Source organism: Panthera pardus, unplaced genomic scaffold (genome assembly GCF_024362965.1).
Source record: "Panthera pardus isolate Hobbes unplaced genomic scaffold, ASM2436296v1 HiC_scaffold_2, whole genome shotgun sequence".
NCBI lineage: Eukaryota > Metazoa > Chordata > Mammalia > Carnivora > Felidae > Panthera > Panthera pardus.
Window position 1 is genome coordinate 831143 of NW_026526765.1, and position 24639 is coordinate 855781.

General features: G+C 61.1%; 1 protein-coding gene and 1 pseudogene across 4 annotated transcripts; both read right to left on the reverse strand.

Moving 5' to 3' along the window:
- Window positions 1-188: 188 nt before the first annotated feature.
- Window positions 189-15810, reverse strand: CLPTM1L (CLPTM1 like). Of its 4 annotated transcripts, none has more exons than XM_053906852.1 (17): window positions 15371-15808; window positions 14868-14968; window positions 13516-13705; window positions 12207-12355; window positions 11126-11204; window positions 8491-8608; window positions 8171-8265; window positions 7347-7431; window positions 6226-6329; window positions 5259-5324; window positions 3727-3777; window positions 2943-3025; window positions 2448-2482; window positions 1922-1977; window positions 1801-1845; window positions 1107-1222; window positions 189-693 (listed from the first exon to the last, which is right to left on the reverse strand). In XM_053906852.1, exons 1-17 carry the CDS (start codon window positions 15530-15532, stop codon window positions 609-611), a joined length of 1620 nt encoding a protein of 539 aa, XP_053762827.1. In that variant the 5' UTR covers window positions 15533-15808; the 3' UTR covers window positions 189-608. The 4 variants fall into 4 exon arrangements, with proteins under 4 accessions (XP_053762827.1, XP_053762828.1, XP_053762825.1 ...); XM_053906853.1 differs by having other exon boundaries at window positions 12207-12352; window positions 15371-15807; XM_053906850.1 differs by lacking the exon at window positions 189-693 and adding an exon at window positions 706-917 and having other exon boundaries at window positions 15371-15810.
- A 3915-nt stretch (window positions 15811-19725) lies between these two features.
- On the reverse strand, window positions 19726-22695 carry LOC109267684 (ADP/ATP translocase 2-like; annotated as a pseudogene).
- Between the last annotated feature and the right edge of the window lie 1944 nt (window positions 22696-24639).

The window sequence follows — 24639 nt, forward strand, 5'->3', positions numbered from 1 at the left end:
ACTGGTGGTGACCGTGCAAAACACGTTCAACACCGAGATTCAAGAACGTTTGCGATTCGAGAGCTGGGGAGGCGGTCTTTACCTCCGCTGCTGTGGCAAGCGCACACGTGAGCCCACGTCGTGCGTGGGTTTCTGAGAACAGGAAAAGTGAGCCAGAGGAGACACGCTCCACCGGGCCAGGAAAAACATCACAGCCAAAGAAATTTATTTTAAAATAGAAACATACGTACGTTAAGCTTTAAAATAGTCAAATTTTAAACAAAAAGGAAAAAAGCCATTTGATCCCAGTCTCCAAGGAATGGACTTAAAGAGCCACCTGCGCGTGTGGGGAGTGCTCACGGACACCTCGAGAGGCCCCTGGCCCGGGCTCCCCACCCTCCGTGCCGAGCCTCCGATGGTCAGAGCCTGATGCGGGGGCCAGAAGTCTGTCCACTGGAGCCCCTCCCTGACACGACGCAGAGGGACTCGGGGGGCGACAGGAAACGTTCAGGTTTTGGCAATGCACACGGTGTAACGTCCAGGAAACTCCACCAGAAGCGTCCGAAAATACTCCGCCGACAACCCAGCCCTGCCGCACGGGGGCTGACCGCACGCGGCCGGGTGGGGACTCAATGCGCGTGGGGCTTCCGCTGGGGCTTCTCCTCGTAGGACTCCCCGAACTCGTTCACCCTGCTCTTATCCACGGGGTACAGCCTGCAAGGACAGAGGCCCCCGGGCTCTGCCATCCGCGAAGGGGCTGGAGTCCCAGCAGTTAGGACGCAAGACCCCAAGTTGCAGCAGGAGGGATGTCTGGCGTCCCCTCGTGCCCGCCTGTCGTGTGTTCACTGTCAGGACGGAGCTCCATGCCCGTCCCCAGGCCCCGGGGGTGGCGGCCCCTCCGCGCCCTCCAGACAGTGCTCGTGGCGACTGCCGCCACGCTGGGCGGGGGGGGGGGGGGGGGGGGGGGGGCACGTGAGCGGCAGGGACTGAGCGAGTCGCTCAGACAGAGACCCGTCCTTCCCGACTAGGCCGTGGGGTGATCTCTCACTCGGCCTTGCAGGTGACACACGCCACCTGCAAACTGCCTCCGTGCCCAAGGAAGACCCGGGAGGGGCGGCCACACTCACCATCGCTGGTACAGGTACACGAGGAACACCACGTCGTCCCGGAAACACGCCAGCCGGTGGGAGGTGGGCATGGTGATGATGAAGGCAAAGACGTCGTCGATGAAGGTGTTGAAGGCCTGCCACGCGGGACGGGGGAGGTGTGAACAGCGGCCGTCAGGGTCTCCCGAACGAACGCCTACCTACCCAGGGGCCGGGGCCCATCACCCTCTCACCGCTCAGCGGGGTCCCGGCGACAACAGACAAGAGAAAAGGAGCGAGTGCGGAAGGACGCTGGACACCGAGGCGCCCCCTCGCGCACCCCTGTTCTCCACATACTGCACCCCCACGAGGGCTGCCCTGAACACCCCGGCTTCTTCCTCCTCGGAGCCACTCGTCTTACTTCACAGAACGAACAGGAAAACACACCTTAATTCCACCTGCCCTGACAAGCGTGTCACGGCACTTCACAGCCCGGCCGGTGTGCCCGAGCCCAGGGTCTGCGTCCGCGTGTGGACGTGGGCCTCTGGGGGTGGCTGGGGGTATGCGCTCTCGCGCGTGTCCCCGAAAAGGAATGTGGCTTCGTCTCGTGCTGCTGTGACAGCTCGAGAACCAGCGTCCCTAAGTCACCACCAGGGGGCCCGCGGTTGAGAAAACCCCTCCACTGGGCGTGGTGGCCCTGAGAAGTTGGGGGGGGGGGGGCGGGGGGGGCACTGACCTTGTAGGTGAAGGCCTTCCAGGGCAGGTGCGCCACCGACTTCATCTGGGGGGCGAGACGCGGCAGATCAGCGGCCGGCGTAGGGAGGACGCGGGCGAGCGCGGGGCGGGTGTGGTCTTACCTTGTAGTTGACGAAGAGCTGGGGCAGCATGAAGAGGAAGCCGAAGGCGTACACCCCTGGGGAGAAGGACGGCAGGCTGGGGTGGCCCCGGGTCCATCTTCAGAGACCGGCTCTCTGCCAGCGGCCCCGCCCACCACCCAGCGCGGCTGCCTGTCACCGTGTTCTGCGCACCGTGTTCTGCGCAGACGGCTCGGGCCCGCGAGGAAGCCAGGCCCGTCAGGTCCTGGGTCTGTGCCCTCCGAGGATGCAGACCCAGCCCACGCACAGGGCTCACGGGCCCCGTGGCCGCCCTCGGAAATTGCACGTCGGACGGCGTTACTTCCCGCCCGCCCCAAACCGTTTTCACGGGCAGCCTGAGCGGGGCCACCGCAGACAGACCAGGTGTCTGGGGGGCCCCGCCAAAGGGAGCAGGGGTGGCTGGCGGCAGAGGCCCTGCCTGCCCGTCCTCGAACCACACGGGCCACGTGCGGGAACCACAAGGAACAGCCACAGGTGCTACTGGCGGAGCCGAATCCCCACAACTCACCGTTGACGAAGCTATTGATCAGCCAAGAGTACCAGCTGCAAGAGAGACACCGTGATCACTGCCCCTGTCCCGCGGCGCCCGTCCCCCCGGAAACCGCAGTGCTGGTGGGGGGACCCGCGGGGACAGCCCTCTTCCCGGAGCGCAAGCGTGAGGTGGTAGCTGCAGGGCTGAGCTGGCCGGTGTCCTCCGTCAGAACCCCCAGCCCTCAGGGTCGCGTCTCCGGGGCTCCCGTGTCCCGAACGCAGTGGCCGGGCCACCCGCCCTAGGCTCCCCTCGCCAGACACGTCCGCCCTCGTTCCTGACACCAGGGCCCCGGACACCTGCATCTCCGTGCCTGCTGCTGGGGAACAGGCCTGGGGAATACCACGTGCCGGCCTTGTGCCCTCTGGCCGGGCCGTGTGTCTCCCGGGCGGGGTGGGTGGGGGAGGAGGGGCAGGCCCGGCACGGAGGCCCAGGGGCGTCCCTGGCTGAAGCACGGAGGCTGGCACGTCCTACCTCTTATACTTGACGTTCAGCAGGGAGTAGACGGCGCCACCGATGCACAGGGGGTAGAGAAGATAGGAGAGGTACTTCATGGCCTGCCGGGAACACGGAGCCTCTGTGACAAGCCAACTCGCAACGGGGAAACCGGCAAGGAGGGCACATGGGCCACGACCTTGGGGACCTGAGTCCGGACAGGGGAACCGGCAAGGAGGGCACACAGGCCAACGACCTTGGGGAACCGAGTCGGGACGGTGCTGGGACGGCGGACGCCTGCAGAACGAGGCTCCAGAAGCTAGGCCTGATGCCGCACGGACGTTCACAGCATCCGTCCGGCTTGTGAACACCCGGTCACTGATCAGGAGCGATGGGAAACGGATCTGGAGACGCCCGGCTAGAGCCGTGTGCAGAGTGCCCTCGGGGGCTGGGGCTCGTCACCATGCTGACCCTGAGCTTTGCCTAGGCCCTGGCACACAAACACGTGCCCGTCCGAGCGGCAAGTAACACCGTCCCCACAAGGGAGCCGTCTCCGGGCAACCCGAAAGCTGCAGCTACACCCGCACAGGGGGGTTGGGGACGATGAGGGTCACCGGGGTCTCGGTGACCACGGGAGATCACAGCACATACCGCAAACTCCCCAGAAATAAATCTCATTACAGGAGAGGAGGAGGCCTCCCGACCGCCCGCGAAGACCGGGCCCGGCTTTCCTGCGAGGCCGGGACGTGGAGCCGCCCCGGAGCCTGCCCCCAAGTCCGAGAGCCCAGGCTGATTGGCATCCCCTCCCACCCCCACCACTCACCTGAGTGTCGTACTCCTCTGTCTTCCTCTCGGACTCGCTGTAAGTGCCAAACTGTCACAGAACCCAACACAGTCCCGTTAGTTCCAGGCCGCTGGCGGGGACAGCTGCACACGGACCAGCAGGCGCGCACAGCCCAGCTGTGCGGTGCAGGGGGCTCAGCCCAGGCGGCCCCCTACAGCCACCTCCCCGCAATCAGGGTCACCCGGGGCCCAGACACGTGCCGCGTGTGCAGAGGCACACCCGCCAGTGTGTCCTGTTGGGCCACGCACCCCCCCAGCAATCACGGTGATGGCCACACCCCTGCACTGCACTCAGGTCAGTGAAGGCAGACTCACAGAGGCAGTTCCCAACAGGACAAACCCTGTCCCGGTCCCCAGTTTCCCGTCCTCGACGGGGTGTTGAGCTTCCCTGGATCCGGGTCCATCCCAGCAGGAGTCAGGCTCAGGACCACAAACCCCAAAATGCTGCTGCACCCCAGCCCAGCCCGTCTGCCCGGAGGCGCAGCAAAATCTTGTCACCGGGGGCAAGGGCCAACCCAGAGCAGCACCACGTGCTGGACTCCAGCAGGGACGGGGCACCAGGCAGCACCGCACTGGCCTGCGGGCATGGGAAGAGCGCCCAGAGCCCAGCACACCTGCATCCCATTCCGTCAGGGCAGGGGGAGCACTCTGTCCCTGACGGGGATGCCCACCTGGGGCCCGCACTAGCCGCTGCCCACGCTGGCCCACCGGGAGACCTCAGGGCTGCCAGGGGACCGGCCTCCACCGCACGATGCCACCTATGTCTGCCGAGGGGGGGCTCGGAGCCGGAGGCTGGCCAGGTGGCCCAAGGATCACCAGCCCCCGAGTGCGGCGTCTGATTGGGGCACAGCTAGCAGCCGCAGGGCAGACACTCTGGGACATGAGAATGGGCTGGCGACCGGCACACAAAGGAACAAGGTGACTGCTGGTAGGGGTGGGGCGGGGGGAGGCACAGAGCATCCAGGGCAGATGGGGTGGTGGGAGCGGGCAGGGGTGGTGCACAGAGAGTCCAGGGGGGCAGACGGGGGCCAGGGGAGGCACAGAGCGTCCAGGGAGCAGACAGGGTGGGGGGGGGGGCGAGGGGAGGCACAGACCACCCAAGGGGCAGATGAGGAGTGGGGCGGGGGGAGGCACAGAGCGTCCAGGGGGGCAGACGGGGGCCAGGGGAGGCACAGAGTGTCCAGGGAGCAGACAGGGTGGGGGGGGGGGGGCGAGGGGAGGCACAGACCACCCAAGGGGCAGACGAGGAGTGGGGCGGGGGGAGGCACAGAGCGTCCAGGGCAGATGGGGTGGTGGGAGCGGGCAGGGGCGGTGCACAGAGAGTCCAGGGGGGCAGACGGGGGCCAGGGGAGGCACAGAGCGTCCAGGGAGCAGACAGGGTGGGGGGGGGGGGGGGGCGAGGGGACCCCCACAGACCACCCAAGGGGCAGACGAGGAGTGGGGCGGGGGGAGGCACAGAGCGTCCAGGGGCAGATGGGCTGGGGGGACAGTTGTTACCGCACAAATGCCCACCTGGAAGTGTGGTCTCAGGCCTCTCCAAACAACACTCATCTTCAAGGCCTTTTTCACCTTCCACAGCTGAAAGAAAGAACGCGAAACACACTTTCACGGCTCTGAGACCCAGGAGTCCCCAGAACTCACCCCCGGGAGGTGACGGACCACAGTGTGTGCCTGCCTGCGCCCCTAGCCTTGACTGGTCACGCCAGCAGGCCTGACCGGTGCTCATGGGCTCCACGCCAACATTGAGCTCGGCCGCCCTCTGCACCGAGGGAACCGGCACTCGGCCTGGCTGCCGTCCTCTGGGCCGGGCCCCCTTCCCGGCCCATCCTTCCTGCCTCTTGATTCACCGGCCCCTTCTCCCAGGTGGTCACTGCAAGGCCCCTCGCCTCTGCCCTGAGTCCTGCCGTCTTCGGGGGACCCGCCTCCACAACCCGGTGAGCTGGGTCTCCGCGCTGTGACGGGTGGCTACGGGGGGAGGGGGGTCCTCGCGGCACGGCTCACGGGCAGACCGAGTGCGGTCTCTGGCCCAACGGCCACACGTGCCGGTGCCCACGGCGCACGGGTAGGGCGGAGGACTGTGGCCGGGGCTGAGGCCCGGGACAGGGCAGCCCCGGAGGCCAGAGAACGTCGCAGCCCGCCACCCCCTCTGCTCCCCGCCGTGTCCCGGCCCAAAGCCACCCGCCCCACGGAACCGCTCTCCGAGCCCAGCTCGGCCCGGGCTGTCACGGGGCACCACGTCCCACACGGCCTCATGCGGTGGGCGGCACAAGTCGTGTGGCTCCCCGCCTGCCCTGGTAAAACACGTCGCGCGGACAGGTGTGATGGGCGGAAGCTCCAGCCCCAGCGACAGGGCCCCTGGCAGCCGGGCTCTGGCGTTCCGGAACTGCGGCAGCTGCTACGCCCCTCCCTGCCTCCGGCAGGGCCACGTCTCTCCCGTGGTTCGGGACCGGGTGCGGCCGAGCACGGCCACACGACTCACCTCGATGGCGGCCCCAATGCCCGCGGGGACCAGCACCAGCAGGCTCGTCTGCTCGTCCAGCAGGAACAGGAAGATGACCACTGTGCTGAATCCACGCCAGAGCACTGGGGGCAGGGCAGGGGGCTGCGCTGAGCGGCCGGCCGCGCCCTGTCCACACCCCACCCGACAGGTCCCATCACGCCCCCACCCCCCCACGTGCACGCTCACCCCCCTACCCGTGCCCCCCCCACAGCGTACACGAAGCTTCAAGGGTTTCACCCCCTCCATCCACTGCACTGGACAAGGTGTGTGTGGCGTGCAAATGTTCTACAGCGACCACAGAGGCCACGGCACGGAACGCAAGGTCCCCTTTGCTACAGACACGTGTGCGCAGGTACACAAACACACAGAGAGCACGCTGACCAGAGGGGTCACTGGTGGGGATTAGAACCCGCCTCCTTCATCTCTTCCCCTTACCTGTTTCCCTCCCGGCTCCGTGAGAAACTCGTCTTTTAAAAACTATACCTTCTCCACGAAGACCGAACTTTACAAAACGCTACAACTGACTGAAAACATGCACCTTCCTAAGGGCCTCTCGCGGGGCAGGAGCGGCGGGGCCAACCCCCGTGGGTGCCTGCTAGGGGGACACCTGGCTGCCCCGTGTGCACCGACGGGGACCCACGAGCCCCGCTCACGGCTGCTCCCCAGGAAGGGCCGGAGGACTCAGCAGGGGCCCTGTGCCCCCCGAAGGACACCAGAGGACAGGAGGATGTGAGACCCGGCTGACACTGGGGGCCAGCCCAGGTGCCCGGACCACCCCTGGGCACGTCATTTCTGTGGAAGGAAAAGAACTGCCTCTTGAGACGCTTGATTAGCAGCCAAACAGATGGAGGCCAAGATCCCGCGTTGGTGTCACTGCCGGGGGGGCCTGGCGCGTGGCCTCGGGTTCACACGCCACAGACAGCCCCTCCGCACCATGTCAGGGTCCAGGCTCGCAGGCGCCGCCCGCGCGAGAGCCGGCTCCCTGACTGGCACGGACCAGAGACGACCGCAGACCCCAAGCTCCAAAGTGAAGCCTAGAGATCCGTATCCGTCAACAGGACACGGCGCTCTGGGAACGGCCGAAAGTTGAGGGCGCCTACCTGCTTTGGTGGACATTCCAATCATGCTCCTCTTCTTCTTCCAGAAACTGATGTCATTTTTAAACGCCAAGAAGTCAAACAGAAGCTGGAAAGAGAAGAGGACGGCAACGTCCAGCTCGCGTCGCTCCGACGGCTCGTCTCTGCCGAGCGAGAGCACAGGTGTGCACGGGACCCGGATCGCAAGGACACAGCCAGGCGGATGCCACACGCCACACCTCGGAAACCCACGGCCTCGTGCCCCACCCAGCATGCCGGGACCGCGGGGCATCTGACCGCCGTCGTGGGCCACACGTCCCGGCTCCCTCGCCAGGTGCTGCCGGCTCTGACCTGGTGCCCAGGCCGTGCACACGGGTCATTCTCACACCCTGCTCCTTTAACAAAACCACTATTTCCCAGCACGGTTTTGGGAAGTTTAGCCAGACTGGCAGCCAATCTCCAGGCACTGGGGGCCCACGCCTGCCCACCTTGACCTCAGATCTAGCACGGCTGCCACGTGGGGGACAGCTTTCCTCCACCAGCTGTAAGACTCCACGCTCAAAAAGGGATTCTACGCAAAGGCTGGGTTTTCAACATCGAAACCACTGCGCTAGAATTATACGATGACATACTTATTTTGCAAAGCCATTCACTGATCTCGTGGAGTCTGGATTTCTTTTCAAGATGACCTCCAGGGCCAGCAGACAAACCCCAAGTCCTTAAGGTGATCAGCGCCCCAGGTGCAGACACCCCGTCCTGAGCCGGGAGAGGGACCCCCAGCGTGGCGGCCACAAAGTCTCAGGTCGCCAGGCCGCACCACGCAAACCCCCGGCCCGGCGCCCACTCACGTGAAATGCGGCGACGAAGAAGGTCAGAGCTAAGAAATACAAGTTGGTGTCGACAAAAATGCCTTTCACTTCATCAGCGTCTTTCTCTGAAAACCCTGAACGGAAAAGGAAACAGCACGAGGCGAGCCAGGTCAGCGACATCCGACGCCAGACACGCGCCTCACGCTCACGGCCACAGACGAGGACGGCTCTCAGCACTGAGAGCGGAAACCCGACGCTCTGACGGGAGCCATGGTCAAGGACACCAGCAGGAGGCACCGAGGCTGGAGCCTGAGCACGGCTTCCCGGACCCGGAAGTAAAGGTCGGCCCGTGGCCTCACCGAACTGCTGCAGGGAGTACACGGCGTCCTGCATGTGGATCCAGAAGCGCAGCCTCCCCAGTGAGATCTTGTCGTAGGACACGGTGAGGGGCAGCTCGGTGCTGGAGCGGTTTATGACCTGGCGGGAAGGACAGCAGGGCAGTGAGGCCGCGCCCTTCCCAGGTCCGCCGCCTGCCCCCACCCGCTGCCGGGCACTCACCCCACGGCTCACCCCACCGACCACGGCTCCGTGCACCGGAGGCCGACGCTGCACCCCTGGGCCTACTCGACTACCGTCTGTTCCCCATCCCAGGGGGCGGGGGGTGGGGGGGAGGCGTGGCTCCCACCTCTCTCCGCTCGCCCTCATCCTGGGCTCAAAGCTTTTCTGAGCAACGTATTCTCGTCTCCTCTGCCACCTGAACCCCGTATCTCTCGAACCCCCGTGTCGGCTTGGCCCTGTACCCCAGCCTCTCGGCACGAGCAGCACCGGCATGCACCAGGAACCTGCTCTTGCGGACGAGCCGGGCACGGGCCCCACGGAGCCTCCACACCTCTCCGCAGGGAAGGGAAACCTGGCGGGTGGCACGTGGGGCCCCGGTGTGTGGGCTGAATGCTCCCGGAGAGACTGACTTGTGGAGGGTCGGCCTGCCCCCGCAGGGGACAACAGAAAGCCTCAGGAAGATGTGACACCTGACCTAAGTGTGTGCGGAGGCAAGGGGCAGCTGCGAGCGGCTGTGGTCGTGGGGTCGGGCGGCCCACGCTGGCTGCAGCGGCCTTCCACGCCTCCAGGGGCCGGTGAGTCCACGGGCACCACACGCCCCATCGTGTGAAGATGGTGCCACCTGATTCCACCCACAGGAGCTCACTCGGCAGACCCTCCTGGGTGAACACCGACGTGGCCAGTCCAGCAACAGGAGTGGACCAGGACTGACCAGATGCCAGGCCCAGGCACCAGGCCACCCACACAAGGACTGACCAGATGCCAGGCCCAGGCGCCAGCCCCCGCCCCAGAACTGACCAGATGCCAGGCCCAGGTGCCGGGCCGCCCCGCCCGACCAGGACTGACCAGATGCCAGGCCTAGGGCCCCCCCACCAACCAGGACTGACCAGATGCCAGGCCCAGGGCCCCCCCACCAACCAGGACTGACCAGATGCCAGGCCCAGGGCCCCCCCCCCCAACCAGGACTGACCAGATGCCAGGCCCAGGGCCCCCCCCTCAGCAGGACTGACCAGACGCCAGGCCCAGGGACCCCCCCCCCCCCCAACCAGGACTGACCAGACACCAGGCCCAGGCACCGGGCCCCCTCACACCACAGTGGCGCACTGGCTCCAGGGCAGGCAGGCATGGGCCAACCCCACCCACACAGGTGCCACTGTCTAAACCCCAGCAGATTAGCTGTTCCCCAAAGATGGCGTTCCTTCCAGAAAGCAGCCCTGATCCAGACAAAGCATTCGTGTCACGAAGACGCCACAGGAAACGCCGGCGGCCCGTGAGCTTGTTTCCACGTCCAAATAGCAGTGCCACGTCACGAGGCCACTAAACCCACATGATGAGGAGAGCGCAGGCGCCCTGCAGACGCGGCCTCGGAGCTCCAGCGGCCCAGCCAGCCAGCAGCCTCTCCACACCACTGCCCGCACCATGGCAGCCCCGGGCCCCCGGAGAGCTGACCACGCGCTTCGGCAGAACTGGCCCGGCCCCAGGTCTGCACACAGCAGGAGGGAGGATGACGGTCTGCCCGGGGCCGACGAGCCCCGTAGGTCTAGGTGGCACCCCCAAAGGAAGCGCAGGACCCCGCGTGTTAAGGACCCCGTGGGGCCTCAGTGAACAGCAGTTCAGTGTGACAGTCATTTCTGAGCTCCTTGGTCAGCAGGGGGAGGCAGAGCTGGGGCGGGGGCCCGCGAGGCTGGGCCCCGGGTCAGGTGCCTCCTTTTCCGCTCACTGCCGTGCATCCCACGGGGACCCGAGCTCTCCGTGCCCAGGCTGTCTCGTCTGTGAGCAAGGAGCACGGACTCCAGCGCGTGGTAAACGCCCACAGACTGGGATGGCGGCCAGGAGTCACGGGGAGGGCGACCGGTCCGGCTCGTGCCACAGCTCCACAGCCCATGGGGCGAGACCCCGGGACGTTTGTGAAGTGCTCGGCACAGTGCCTGGGGCACCGTAGGTGACCCTCCGTGTCAACGGTCACTGCTGTTGTCACTGCCCGGAAGTCAGCCGTCCTGCACTGGCCCTCCAATCCACCCTGCAGGGCAGGGTGCCAGCTCCCCTCCACTCCCACACTCAGCCCTGCCCAGGGCCACCCGGGGTCGGGGGGAACAACTGCGGGCTCCAAGACAGGCGGTGACACTGTGTGGGGCCAGCTCTAAAGGGAGCAGTTTGCTCAGCAGCCCCTCTGAGCCCATCTGTGCCTTTGAGCCAAACAACTAGGGCTTGATGGAAAAACCTGCATGAACTGTTTGAGCGACACTCGGCTCTCCAATGAGCTCTGAGACTCGCCATCCAAGCACTTAATACAGAACTGTTCCAGAGCCTTCCACCACAGAGAGCACAGGGGCTCAGGAAGGGAGTCAGAGGCAGACCCGGAGCACAGCTCTGCCAAGTCAGAAAGACGCAGCAAGCTCCTGCGGGGCGACAGCAGCCCAGAGGAGCCACACTTACCATGAGGTCCTTCACCCGATTGCTGAGCTGGTCGATGAACAGGATAGGGAGGTAGTGCACGGTCTTCCCGAGCTGGATCCTGGGGGATCAAGCAGTTCCCAGAGTCACCATGAACACTTTCACTATTAGAGGAATCAGACGCGGCTCGGAGACGCAGCGCGGAGAAATCCTGCCCATGTCCTCGGGTGTCTCTGGGCACACAGCCCCAGGACACACCTTGCCCACAGAAGCCGAGGGCTCTAACCAGCTGTTCTTCCTTGAAGTCACAGCCGTGGGAGGGAAACCCCAGTGGCCACAGAGCGGAACACCATCCAGGCCGCAAAAGAGTGACAGGCCCATCTGTGCCCGGATGCGGGATGGTCAGGGATGCAGAGGGAGAGTGGAAATAAAAACCCACCTGCCTTCCGTACCTTGGAGGCGGTGGGGGCCAGAGAACAGGAGTGGGGGGCTTTCCGTGACCCTTTGTACCGTTTACGTTTCTAATTACGTGACTGCTCTGCACGCTCAAAAATGACATATACGCATTAAAAAGAAAAAACCCTCACGACGATAGCACGTTTACAACTAACACGTGAAAGAAGACAAGTTTTACTTCAACCATTTTTAGGTGCTGCGTGACATCGGTAACAGATCTTACTTTAACAGCGGGCTCCCCCAAAATGCAAGGCGGTCTAAATTATTCACACGATTTCAACGCTTGTTTAACCAGCGATGCTAATGACTAAATGTAATGATCCAAAGACTAGTTTTTAAGTTAACGTAAACAAGTCAAGTTAAAACAAAACACGCGGTCCTAACAGAGGTAATCAGTACGCAGATGGGACAAAAGTCTCAGGGGGTGCAGCACGACACGGTCTCACGCCCTGGTGGCAGTCTCTACCAGCAAGACCTCGAGAGGTTCAGGGGTGCTCGAGGAAGCACTGCGGGCCCCCATTTCCGGATTCTGGTGGGCCACGGACCCCCAGGTGTCCTCCACACCCCACACACCGGGGCCACTCCTGCACCGCCAGCTCGAGGCTGGGCACGGGGGCGTGCGCTGCGAAGAGCCACCCCCCTCCCCGGTGGGCCCAGCGGTGCTTACATCTTCATGTACCGATGCACGTCGGCAGGCAGGGAGGCCCCGTCAAAGACAAAGTCGTCCACCATCACGTTCAGTGTCAGTCTTGGTCTCCAGTGAGAAACAGGCTCGTCCAGGGCACTCGGTGGCTTCTTCTCTGCCTCTATCTGCTGCTAAAGGAAATGAGTGGCTCAGCAGGGAAAGCCCAGTGCTGGGTGGAGGCATGACCGCCGCTCCCCCAGAGCGGCACCCCTCACTTCCTTCTCTTAACACGAGCCAGAGGGTTGTCATCTAGATCCCCAGCCTGAGCGGGGACCATGAGAAGAGGGAGTCCCGGGACACCTGCAGGAGGGGGCAGGCAATCGGAGCTCACAGCCCCTGCAGCTGGCAGCGAGACGGAGGACACTGGCCCTAGGCCCGGTCCGTCACGTCGTCTGCAAAGACAGGGTCAGGGCTGGGCGTCAGTCGCACACAGAGCTCTATTCAGCAAAGGAGCTACGACTGCCAGGAAGATCTCCCAGATCTAACTGACAAATTCCACTCTGCAGGACCATTTCGTGTATCTCCCACCAAAATAGATAGAATACAGCTCCGGTAAGTTACGCCAAGAATGGTTTTCTAAGTAATACGAACCGCAGACGTTTATTTGTATGTTGCAAAGATGACTTCACACTGACACCCACCACCTCACTGACTCCCTAGGAAGGCCCCGAGAGGCGGGGCCGTACAGTCCCCCCAAGAAACAGCAGCCGAGGGAGTCCTTCCGAGGAGACCCAGCATGGGGCAGCCTCACAGACGCTTCCCATCTGTGAACGAGCTCACCTTCTGGTCCGCACAGACCCAAAGACAGACTTCCTCTGCTTTACCCACAGTTTCGTCCATAACCATTTAAGGCACTCTAGTCGCCTCGTACGCACAGCTTTTCACAGCGGTATGGGACGTGTGCAGTACAGGTATCTGTCCCGTAATCACAAATGACAACTGAGAAAACGCGCCCAAGTGCCGTCCTGCCCTACACACAGGGCAGTGCGTCCCCACACCTTGATGGGGTGCACACACACTCCCTGGAGGCCGAGAGGGCCCAGGGCCTGAGAAGTGACCTGTCACTGCACAGCTTAGAGCCTACGTCACTAGCTTGGCATCAAATTTACCTGTGAGTCACAGGAAGCAATTCTGCTGAAAGACAGACGTGCTTGTCCCTGCATCAAACCGTTTCCCTTCCCAACGGTCACCCCAGCTCCCGGTGTAAGCTGCACGTGCGGAAACCCGTGGGTGTGAACTCCACAGGGAGAGCGCAGGCCTCAGTCGGTCAGCGACCGACAGGCACACTCACCTGTGTGATGGATTCACCCGTGAGCAGGTTGACCTCTTCCGGTTTGGGAACCATGTAGGTGGTCAGAGGGCTCACCAGGTGCACCTGCTTCCCATCATGCCACGGCAGAATGCCAGCATGATGGAGGAAGATGTACGCGTACAATGTCCCGTTATTTCTAGTTTTCTTTGGTACGGAAACGTTAACCGTCCTAAAACAAAAGAGACGACCGTTTTACGAGCACGTGCGTGTCAGCTGCCTTGTATGTGCACACAGCACAGGTCACCCAAGTACCTCTATAAATCATGCCGTTTCAAACTAATTTTAGCTCAGACGTACCGAAAACGCACCCACCTGCAAAGACTTTACCGAAATCCTGAAAGTGCAGATGCTCACAGACCGTTTTCTAAAACCACGGGCAGCATTTCCTGCCTACATTTCGCAGCGCTCAGGGAAGGCAGGAACTCGCCTTGGTCACAGGGCTCACGTGGCCAGGCAGGCAGTGGCTGACCCCAACCGCACGTATCTCCCCTGTCTGCTGCACTGCCTCCCGCAGCTCTCGAACGGGGCAGGCTGGCCAGAGGACGCTCGTGCCAACGCACCGCACATTCCCGCTATTTTGTGTGAAATCACCCAGACGACACACAGGAAAAAAGGGGACCCCGGACAAGCAGGTTGCTTTTCGACTTCTACTTCTGAAATCTTAAAACTAGAACGACACAGCAAGTATAACTTCCCACGCTCCCTCTTCGTACCTGAGCCTTTACATCACTACACTGACCTAACTGGCAACTTTCGCCAGGAAGAGAGAGACAAGCTGTCTGCTGTGGGAAGCCACGTCACCCCCACCTCATCTCCTCCTCTGGAAACGCCCATGGCTGCCGTGCATCCTGGGACCGTCGGACACTGGAAGCTACCTTTTTTTTTAATTTTTTTTTTTTTAACGTTTATTTATTTTTGAGACAGAGAGACAAAGCATGAACAGAGGAGGGTCAGAGAGAGAGGGAGACACAGAATCTGAAACAGGCTCCAGGCTCTGAGCAGTCAGCACAGAGCCCGACACGGGGCTCGAACTCACATACTGTGAGATCGTGACCTGAGCCGAAGTCGGACGCTTAACCGACTGAGCCACCCAGGCGCCCCTGGAAGCTACCTTTTAAGGGACAAACTCATCACCTCCTACTTTCACGTAGAGCAAAACTTGGCTAGTTTACGTATCACAAACGAGGGCAGTTAAAAGCCGCCCCACTCACGAGACAGAGGGAACAGTGCTTCTCCACGCTAACTTCCTTACACATGACGCTGCCTTTTCCACAACCTAAACGTTACCAGCACTTACCCCATCACTGGCACGCGCTGTCCCCCAATCATACCTCTCAAATTTCGACTCCACGTCAAAGTCTTCCACGTTCAAGACCAGATCCACGTTGTTTTCAGCACCAAGGTTGGACCGCGTGGTGGTGTACACGCTGAGCTGGAAAGAAGCGTCAAGAAAGTTAGCTCTGCAAGGACCCCCCCACACCCCCCCTCGGCAGAAAACACGCATCCAACCGCTACACCCGCGGTGGCAATCTGACCAGCTACCAAATGGGAAAAGGTTTCACTTTAGCTCCCATCGCGCCAGGAAGGGATCTGCTGTGTCCACTGCCAACCAGCTACTGAGGCGTGCAGCTGAGCAGAACAGGGCAGGGACCCGGGCGCCTTCAAGAGGCGGGACGAGGGGTAAGGGGGCAGCGCCCCGAGCCCTCCCGGAGCCACCATGCACCAAGACCTGGAGCAAGTGGGGCTGGGGGGCCGTCCTGGACCTGGCTCGGTAAGAAGGGGCCCCAGCCCGGCCCCCAGGTAGTCCCCGCCGCCGCACCCCCTTGGCGCTCACCTGCAGCTTGGGCCTCCGCGCCAGGTAGGGCTGGATGCAGTTGCCGTCGCTGCCGCACGGCCGGGTGTAGACGATGCCGTACATGACCCAGCAGGTGTGCACCACGTACACCACGAACACGCCCACGACCAGGCTGGTGAAGGAGCTGCGACCGCTCCACATGGCGCCGCCGCCCCCCGGGCCGAGAGCGGCGCCCACCCCGGCCCGGCCCGCCTCGCAGCCGCGGGCCCCGCCGCCCGCCCGGCGCGCCGCCGGCCACTCCGGCCGCCGCCGCTCACGCAAGAGCCGTCTCGCGCCGCCGCCACCGCCGCGGGGGAACGAACGCACCGCGCACCGCGGGCCGCCGGCCGCCCAGCATGCTCCCGCCGCCCTCCGACCGACCTGTCGCCGCGGGATTCGCCGCCCCGCGGCCGCTTCCGGGTCCCGTGCCTCCCGCCGGAAGTGGGCGCGCCGCGCGGCCCCCTGGGAAACGCAGTCCAGCCAACGACGCACGCGCACGCACGCACGCGTCAGGGGCGCGACGCACGCTGGTGACGGCTCCCGCCCGCGTCCTCCTCCCGGCTTGCCTCGCGGGTTCCGGGCGCTTGGGCTGGGGCCTGTCGAGGGCGGAGGGGTCGCGAGGGGAGCGGGACGGGGAACCGGGTGGTGAGGCGGCCGGCAGGGGGCGCCAGGCAGAGGGGGATGGGGCGCGGCGGCGCGGCTGCGAGGCGGTCGCGAGGGGCCGGGGACGGAGGGGGCCGGTGGGGAGGGGCGGTGAGACGGGGGCGGGTCGAGGCGGGGGCGGGGCATGGCGGAGGCGGGGCATGGACCGGGGGCCGAAGGGGAGCCGTCGCCTTGGGGTCGCGGGGTCTCCAAGGCACCGCCCCACATCCGCGGACACTGGCTGGACCACCCCCTACCGCCCAGCCGTGGGGACTGCGCTGTCCCCAGGCCTACCGGGCCCACAAGTGGGTGCAATGTTGACATTTGGGAAAGCTGGTTGGAGGCGATACAGAGACCGTGTGCTGTTCTTGAAACCCTTTCTACGTCTGGAGTTACGTCAAAATAGAGGAAAATGGTCAATAGACTCCCGAAAATTAGAGACCTGATTTCAGGTGGTTATTTCAATAGGAGCCTCTTGGGGGGGGCGGTGCGATTTTGAAGAAACAACACCGCAGAGAGGGGGGCCTGGGGAGGGGTCTTCCCCTTGAAGCGCCCCTGCCCGCACCCGGGCTTGCTCAGCCAAGGGCTGTAGCTCCTAGTCCCAGGTTCGGCGGCGCTGCGAACCTTCGGGGGAAAGCTGTCCCGGTTCGCCCGCGGGCCCGCGCCCTTCCTGCTTCCATGCTAAGTTGGCAGAGCTCCCCCGGCCGCGGGCCAGCCCTCTGCAGGGGCTTGCTTTTCCTGCCTGATTGCGAGAGACTCGCGTGAGGGACCTAGAGAAATGGCAAGCGCTAGTCCTGGTTTTCAGAGGAGGAGGCAAACTGCTTTAGGGTGGGGGCTTGGGCGGGAATTCGTAGGGCAGTAGATGCGCTGTGGACGGGATGTGACTTCATGCAGAGATGGAGACCTCCGGGAACAAGGCACTGAGGCTGAGTGCAGGGAGGCCTTGGACCACCTGCTCCTAGGATCTGGGCCAGAGATTGGGGGGCCACTAGGAACTTTCCTCCGCACGTTCTCCCTTGTAGAATCCACTCCTGGCTCTGTTGGTTCAACCGATGGAATGGTGTGTCACAGACCGTCTCCACCCTCCCCTATCTGGTCTGTCCTCTGCTTTAGCAAACCTGCCTCTTCTTACCCTGAGTGTAAAATCCACCCTTCTTAACAGGCTTACCAGTCCTCTGCAACCAAGGCCACAGAGCCACCTTTACCCCTGAGCCATCGTGCTCCTGCCACACCTAAGGAGCCCCTGCTCGCACCCTGCGGCTTTGCTGTCGCTGCTCTGGTCTACACAGTGTAGGAAGGAACGCCAGGCTAATTAGTCTGCAGGGAACAAAGACCAGCTCCAGCTGTGTGAGCACAAGAGGGCATCAGCGGGACACGAGGGACATGGGGGGTCTCGTGGAATCTGAAGGCCAGGATGCAGCCAGGCCTCAGGAAGGGGCCGCAAAGCCCCAAGAACGCTGAGGTTCATACTCCTCTCCCTCTCAGACTGACTTTTGACCTGGTTTGTACTCTGTCCCAGGTGTAGAGATTTATTGGCAACTGGGGGCAAAAGCCACACCCCGACGCAGAGTGTCCTGCCGCTCATGAATCTAAAGCCAATGCAGGCAGGTCAGGTCCAAGGATCCAGAGGGGGTCCTGCGGGACCAGGCACGAGTGTCCCCGGCCCTCTGCAGGATAGAAATTGAATGTGAGCCAGCAGGAGGTGAGTGCAGAGTGTCCTGAAGGTATAGACAGAATGCAGGTACGGAGTGTCTGGGAGACTCCGGAAAGGAAAGGAGAGAATCTCCTCTTGCTTGGGGCCTGCTGTGTAGGTCCCCTCAGTCCCCCAGCTGCCCTTCATCAGTTATCCTCAGAGCCAGGGAGCCTTGGCGTCCACACGTCTGTTCCTGGCGGTCTGGTTATTCTCACCTGGTTCTTCCTTAGATGTCGTCTATTGTGCCGGAAGACTTGAGATAAATGTTGACTTCTTGTCCCTTGTAAGGAGGACACACACTGTTGGTGCTACAAGGCGTGTGTAAAGTGGGGGTGTGGGTCCTAGCAGGAATAGGATCAGGAAAAGGAGTGAAAAGCAGATCTTTACAAAGTCCTTCAGTTTCCCTATGTCACAGCTATAAAAAGCCCTTGCACGGGGGCACCTGGGTGGCTCAGGTTTGTGAGCTCAAGCCCCACATCAGACTCCGAGAAGACTGTGGAGCCTGCTTCTGATTTTCTCTCTCCCTCTCTCTCTGCCCCTCCCCCACTTGCACTCGCTCTCTCGCGAAATAAAGAGACTATAAATAAATAAATAAATAAATAAATAAATGCATGCCTTGCATGGCTTTCTGGAAGGTCAGATAGAAACCCGGTGCCGTGCGGGGACTTGGGGACCCAGCTTCTAGACTGCAGGTCACTCCCGAGTGTCCAGCCCGGACCTGCCTGATGCTTGGCCCTCCTGGCAAGGGCACGGCTCCCACAGGACTTTCCTTCCCACCCATGAGACGGATCCCACTGTCAGTTCCTTATAGGAGCTCTTGTGTACAGGGTTAGCCCTCCCGCTGCTGGGTGGTGGTGGGATGCTCACGTGTTGCGCGTGGGTGTCTGGTTAGGGACCCTTGAAAGCTAACCATTCTCCTGCACGGTGAGGCTGTTGCTCATTCCCAGGGCCCCTCAAATGTGAGTCCAGGGTGACAGCGCGGAGCCTGACACGGGGCTCGGTCGCACGAACCGTGAGATCACGACCGAGCCAATATCAACAGTCAGACGCTTAACTGACTGTGCCCCCCAGGTGCCCTTATTTTTAACTTTTTGAGGAGCCGCCGTACTGTTCACAGTGGCTGCACCGGCTTGCATTCCCACCAACAGTGCACGAGGGTTCCTTTTTATCCACATTCTCACCAACACTGGTTGTTTCTTTTGTTTTTGATTTTAGCCATTCTGAGGAGTGTGAGGTGCTGCCTCATTGTGGTTTTGATTCGCGTTTCCTTGATGATGAGGGATGTTGAACATCTTTTCGTGTGTCTGTTGGTCATCTCTGTGTTTGGAGAAATACCTGTTCATGTCTTCTGCCCGTTTTTTAGTTGGAAATTTTGTGTTTTGAGTATTGAGTCGTATTAGGTTCTTTATGTATTTTGGATTACAAACCCTTTATTGGCTATGTCATTGGCACATGTCTTCTCCCATTCCGTAGGTTGTCTTTTAGTTTTGTTGACTGTGTCCTTCCCCGTGCAGAAGCTTTTTCATTTTGGCGTAGTTTCTTTTTGCTATTTTATTATTGGTGTCTCAGAAGACATCGCTGGAAAAGAGGAAAAAAGTTGCTATGGGCCGTAACAACTTTGGACAGCAAAGTTCTAGTCTGTTCTCCTGTTGCTTCCTTCTAACTCGTCATACGTTTCACTTCTATGTATGCCGTCAAGTCCACGATAACATCGTCCTTTTTGCTTTAAACGGTCAGCTGTGCTTTGAGTAAGTTAAGCAGGAGCACAGATGCTTGACATCAGTTCACGTGCACCCACCTGCTCTCTCGGCTCCTTCGTGCGTGTCTTGATTCCTAGCTGCTCTTTACTCCTTTGCTTCCGTGGCTTTTTTAAAGCACTTCTTACGACGTACATCCAGTGGTGGTGGATTGTGTCAACCATTTTTGAATGAAAATACTTTTAACCTGCCTTCATTTTTTTATTTCCTCAAATTTATTTTTCAGGAGTGACTGAAATAAAAAAATACAACGGAGTCCCACCATCATGGAAATGGCCTTAAGAGATAAAAGGGTCAGACAAACATCATTGCTTCCCATTTCCAACCAGTAGTTATCGTTGATAAACAGAGGGCCAAAAGTCTGTCAAGAATCCTCAAGAGATGTTCTCTGATACAACACGCCTGTTCACAGGGGGAAACACTAGCGTAACTTGCACGAGCTTCTTGACTCGTCACACGAGACAAGCGCAGAAGCGCCCCATGCATCTGAGAACGCTGGACTAGCCCCCTTGTAGAAAGCTTTGCCTCCTTCCTTGCGGGGTGTCCTGCTCGGGCAGCGAAGCGAGCCTGTGGACCCGATGTCCGATGAACAGCGTCAAACAGATGGGAGTGAGCCCCGCAGCCGCTGTGACGGGTCGTGCCGTCATCCGGCTGAGGAACGTGTGTGTATTCTCGGGACCTGGGAGCGACCCCTTTGCAGCGGCACAGACGCTGAGGTAGGCAGCTCGGGACATGAGAACACCCTCCACAGCGCAGGCCCTCCATCCCACCGGATTTGTAGATCTCACCCAGGCAGTCGTCGAGGCCCCTGTGTTCCCTCTCCGGTCCAGCTTTGCCCGCATCAGCTGCCAGACGGGTACGAACAAAATCCAGAGGATACACAAAACATGGGGATGTGGCCCCAGCGGCACCACCTGATGCCAGATGCCCTGCAGAGTAGCGCCGAATTGGGCTCTGTGGTCCACACCACCCGGGAAGACCCGCTTGTGTTTATCTTTGAAGGCGAAGTTGAGAGCCTGGGTGGGGAAGTATCTGACCACGTTGGCCGGTGACCACGCCAGGAAGACAGGACCCCCTGCTCCTTGGGGACACGAACCTCACAGCCTGTGATGCCCCTGCATCGCTGTCTGTGGCGATGTGCTTGCTGGCACCCTGCACCTGCGGCGGCAGCTTGACCCGCTCGACGGGCACTGTCGTGGTCTCGGAGATGGTCTCGGGCGCTGCACCCGCGAAGGACACCGTGGCTTCTGTCACGTTCCAAGGAAAGAGGAGGCAAGTGACTGGGGGAACGTGGTAGGAACCGGCTGGAACTCCAGGCCCCTGGGCTGCCTTTGTTTTTTGGAAAGGTATTTTCAGTAATTGTAGAGTCCCGGGTTGACACGCGTGTTTTCTTCATGTGAAAGCACACTGTTGCAGTACCTTCTGGCCTGTGTTGTTTCTGATGAGAAATTAACAGTTATTTCTGGTCCTGTTTCTCTGCCTAGAGTGTGTCCCTTTTCTCTGGCTGGTTTTAGAATTTTTTTAAAGCCGTTGCCTTTTTAGCAATTCGGCGGTGACGTGCTGTAGCGTGGTTCCTCTTGTCTGTCCCGCTGGATGCTTACTGAACTCCTTTAATTTGGGAGTCTCATCAAATTTGCAAATGTGCAGCCAAGAAGCCTTTAAATATTTGGTCTGCCTCTTCTTTGGAGTCCAGCTGTGTGTATATCAGATAGCTTGACGCTGTTCGATGGTGAGGAAGGTCTGTTTAGTTTTTCAATTTTTCCCCCTTCCCATACTTAGGTTTGGACCCTTTCTAACGTTATGTATCCAGGTTCACTGACTCTTTTTTGTATTTTCCAAACTGCTAAGCTTATCCTGTGAATTTTCCATTTCAGTTGTTCTGTTTTTCATTTCTGGAAGTTCCATTGAGTTTTACAATCTTTTGCGTGTCCTGGAGAAAACCCCATGTGGCAGATAGATCTCTTTCTTCTATCTTTGTGCAGGCACGCTTCTCCGTTTTTGGGGGTGTAACAGTTTATTCGACTACCTCCCTGTTAATAGACACCTGAGTTGTTTCTAGCCTTTAGCTATGAAAACTTGGACTATAATGCGTGACCTCGAACGTACGTTTTTCCATGTCTTAATTTGCCAGTGTGTTTTTGAGGTAGATCCTTGGACGGGGAACTGTCGATTCTAACGATGGACGTGGGGACGCTTCTCCAGCGGCTGCCCGGCGCCTCCCCTCGGGTGGCAGGCTGCTGGTATCCTGCCGGCAAAGGCTGAGGAAACCTGTTTCTCTGTAGCTGTGCCAGCAGAGGACAGTGTCCGGCCTGTGGAGTTCTGCCGGTCCGACAGGTGAGATGCTGTCCCTCGACTCGGGGTCGTTTTCGTTTCTGTTTCCCTGATCGTGGGGAATAAGCGGCCTCGGGAGCAGGAGCTGTGGCTATTCCGGGTCCCGGGCTGTGGTGCGCTTGCGGTGTTTCTGAGCTGAGGAGCAGCCCCCGCCGCGGGTCACCGGGTCTCAGTGCATCGGAGACCGGCTCTACGGGGCTCGTCCAGTAAAAACAAGATCCTGTCGGTGGGCTGCTGGGTCCGGGAAGTTGGAAACTGCAGTTGAGGCGCCACCTAGGTGCACACCTTAGAGAGAACAGCTGCCAGAGGCAGTTTGGGGTAGGCGCCCAGCTCTGCGCATCTTCTCTGGGATCAAGTGGGTTTCTTCGCGTTATCTCAGAAAGTCAGACGGCCACAGCCGGGGAGCCCGGAAGGTGGCCCCCATTCTCAGGTGAGGTGTGGGCTCCCTGGCGCTCTCCTTCATGTGGTCAGCATAGTGCGCCCACGGCAGAGCGGTCAGGAAGGGTAAGGATCAGAGGCCCCCGGAGTCGTGCCTGGCACGGAGGAGTGGCCACGTTGCGTGGACCACCCCCGTCATCTTCGCTGGTTAGAACGCCCGTGCGCGAGGTGTCGGGTGGGCTGGGGTAAGAGAGGGGAGGGCCAGGCCCTGGGCTCTGAGTGAGTTCTCGTGGCTGCCGTAACTGGGTTCCACAGGTGGGCGGCTTAGCCGTCAGACATTTACTTCTCCCGGTGCTGGAGGCTGGGAGGCTGGGAGGCTGGGAGGCTGGGACGCGGGTGGGGGCAGAGCAGGTTCCTCCTGAGGCCTCTCTGCTTGGCCTGTATGTGCCGACTCTGTGTCCTCACCTGGCCGTCCCCGTGCGTGTCTGTGTCCGGTCTCGTCTTCCTAGGAGGACACGGGTCATGTGGATCAGGGACACCCTAGTGACCTGCTTTGGCTTGACCACCTCTGTAGACCTGACGTCCAAACGCAGTCATGTTCTAAGGAGTTAGGAGTCAGGGCTTCAACAGACGAACTTGCAGAAAACGATTCCTTCCATAGCAGCCCTCAATTCTGTTGCAAATCCCCCCAGTGTGTCTCCGTAATTAATCCCTGTTGTTTTGAGGGTCGGAGGAAATGCCGGGGGCACGTGAGGTCGTGGGAAGGGGGGAGATGCAGGCCAAGCCAGGACTGTGTGTCCCCCTGCGTCCCTGACACTTGAGTGCACGCTGGTCCCCGGAGATGCTCCCCAGCCTCCTGTTGGAGGGGGCTGGTGTCAGAAAGGGGAGGTCCAGTGTCACCCCAGGAGGGTCTCAGGAGAAAGGGCGGTCCAGTGTCTTGCTAGGAGGTCTCAGGAGGACGTTTGGCCTGTTCAGGTGTCGGGAGCTGGGTGGGGGGAGGGGTCCCTTGATTCCACTGCCCTCGGGGCAGCGCCGATGGTCCCCAGGGTTAGGCCTCATCAACAGCCCCATTTCCCGGTGGAAAATCAACGAGATTACAGGTTTCAGCCTTAGAACACACGAGCACTATTATTATCTTACAAAAAGCCGGGCTGGCCTTCCCGCAACGCTTTTAATATGACTTAGTGTCAATATTGGGGTTCGCAGTTACCTCAGGAAACCCGTCTTGAACAAATAATGGATTCTATTCTCTGGAACACACGGGCCGCCAAACAATGTCTGGAAGCCGACCGGCTCATGGAAACAGCTCTTTTAGTGGCAGGAAGAAGTCAGCCGGAGGCTGTGCCTAATGCTTGATCAAGCTTCCTCGTCTCCCATGCTGACATTTCCCCGACTCCCAGCCTGGGCTCTGATTGCCGGTGTAATTACCCCTTGGTCACGAGTGGTAATGACCGCTCTGGACCTCCCACGTGGTAAGCCCAGGCGCCAGGGCACTGGGCCTCCTGGGAGCACGGACACGCTGCCACAGGCCGAGGGGCACCGGTGGACCCTCGGCAACCATGCCAGGTGCACGCGTGGAGCAGGGCCTCGGAGGTGGTGCTCTTAACTTGAGGTTCGGCCCCAGGGCACCCGACACTCCTGTCCGCTGGTCTGGAAGGAAGAGACGCCATGTGAAGGCGCTGTTCTGAGAACAACATGCATGGATTCAGTTCAGCGCCCACAACTTACCCACGTTGGAGCGATTTGCACACAAGGAAACTGAAGCAAGAAGCATCTAGAGCTGGGGGCCGGGCCACCGACGCCCCTTGAGCAGAGCTCATGCCGCCTGCCACCCCCTAGTGTGTGAAGGGCCGGATGGTGGGTACGCGAGGATCTGGAAGGAAGGAAGGGGGAACTGGTGACGTGCGAGTCCTCCCCAGGCAGGAGAGCAGGGCCAGGGGTGCCTCGGGAGGGCACAGGGTCCTGCCTCTCTAGAGACCGAGCCATGCAGAAGGGGTGGATGTGCCTGTGGCTGCGGAGTCCTGGGGCTTCCACAGGCGGGAGGCCCCAACGTGGCTGTGTCTCAGGTCCCGGAGCCGCAGGAGCCGGGCTGGACCGGAGCAGAGGGAGCACCAGGGTGGTCAGCAGCGCCCCCATGCACCTGCAGACTCGGGGGCCAGTCAGTGAGGAGAAGGGTCCCCCAGCTGTGCCCACGTGGCACCATGGGTGGCCACGCACCTACAGCAGCAGTCACACCGAGAGGAAGAAACCACAGAAGCCAGGAAGGTGACAGCGCATCTGTGATGGGGGTAGAGAGTCGGGAACTCAGACGTGGCCTGTCCCAGACGTGGTGCCCGAGACCCGGGGTGAGGATAGGCAGGAGGGGCCGTGTGTCAGGCAAGCTGGGCCAGTGAGCGCTGGGTGCTTTGGTGGTGGCTGGGCAGGGGTCCCATGCACGTCCCTGCCTGGCCCCTCCAGGGACTGACCCA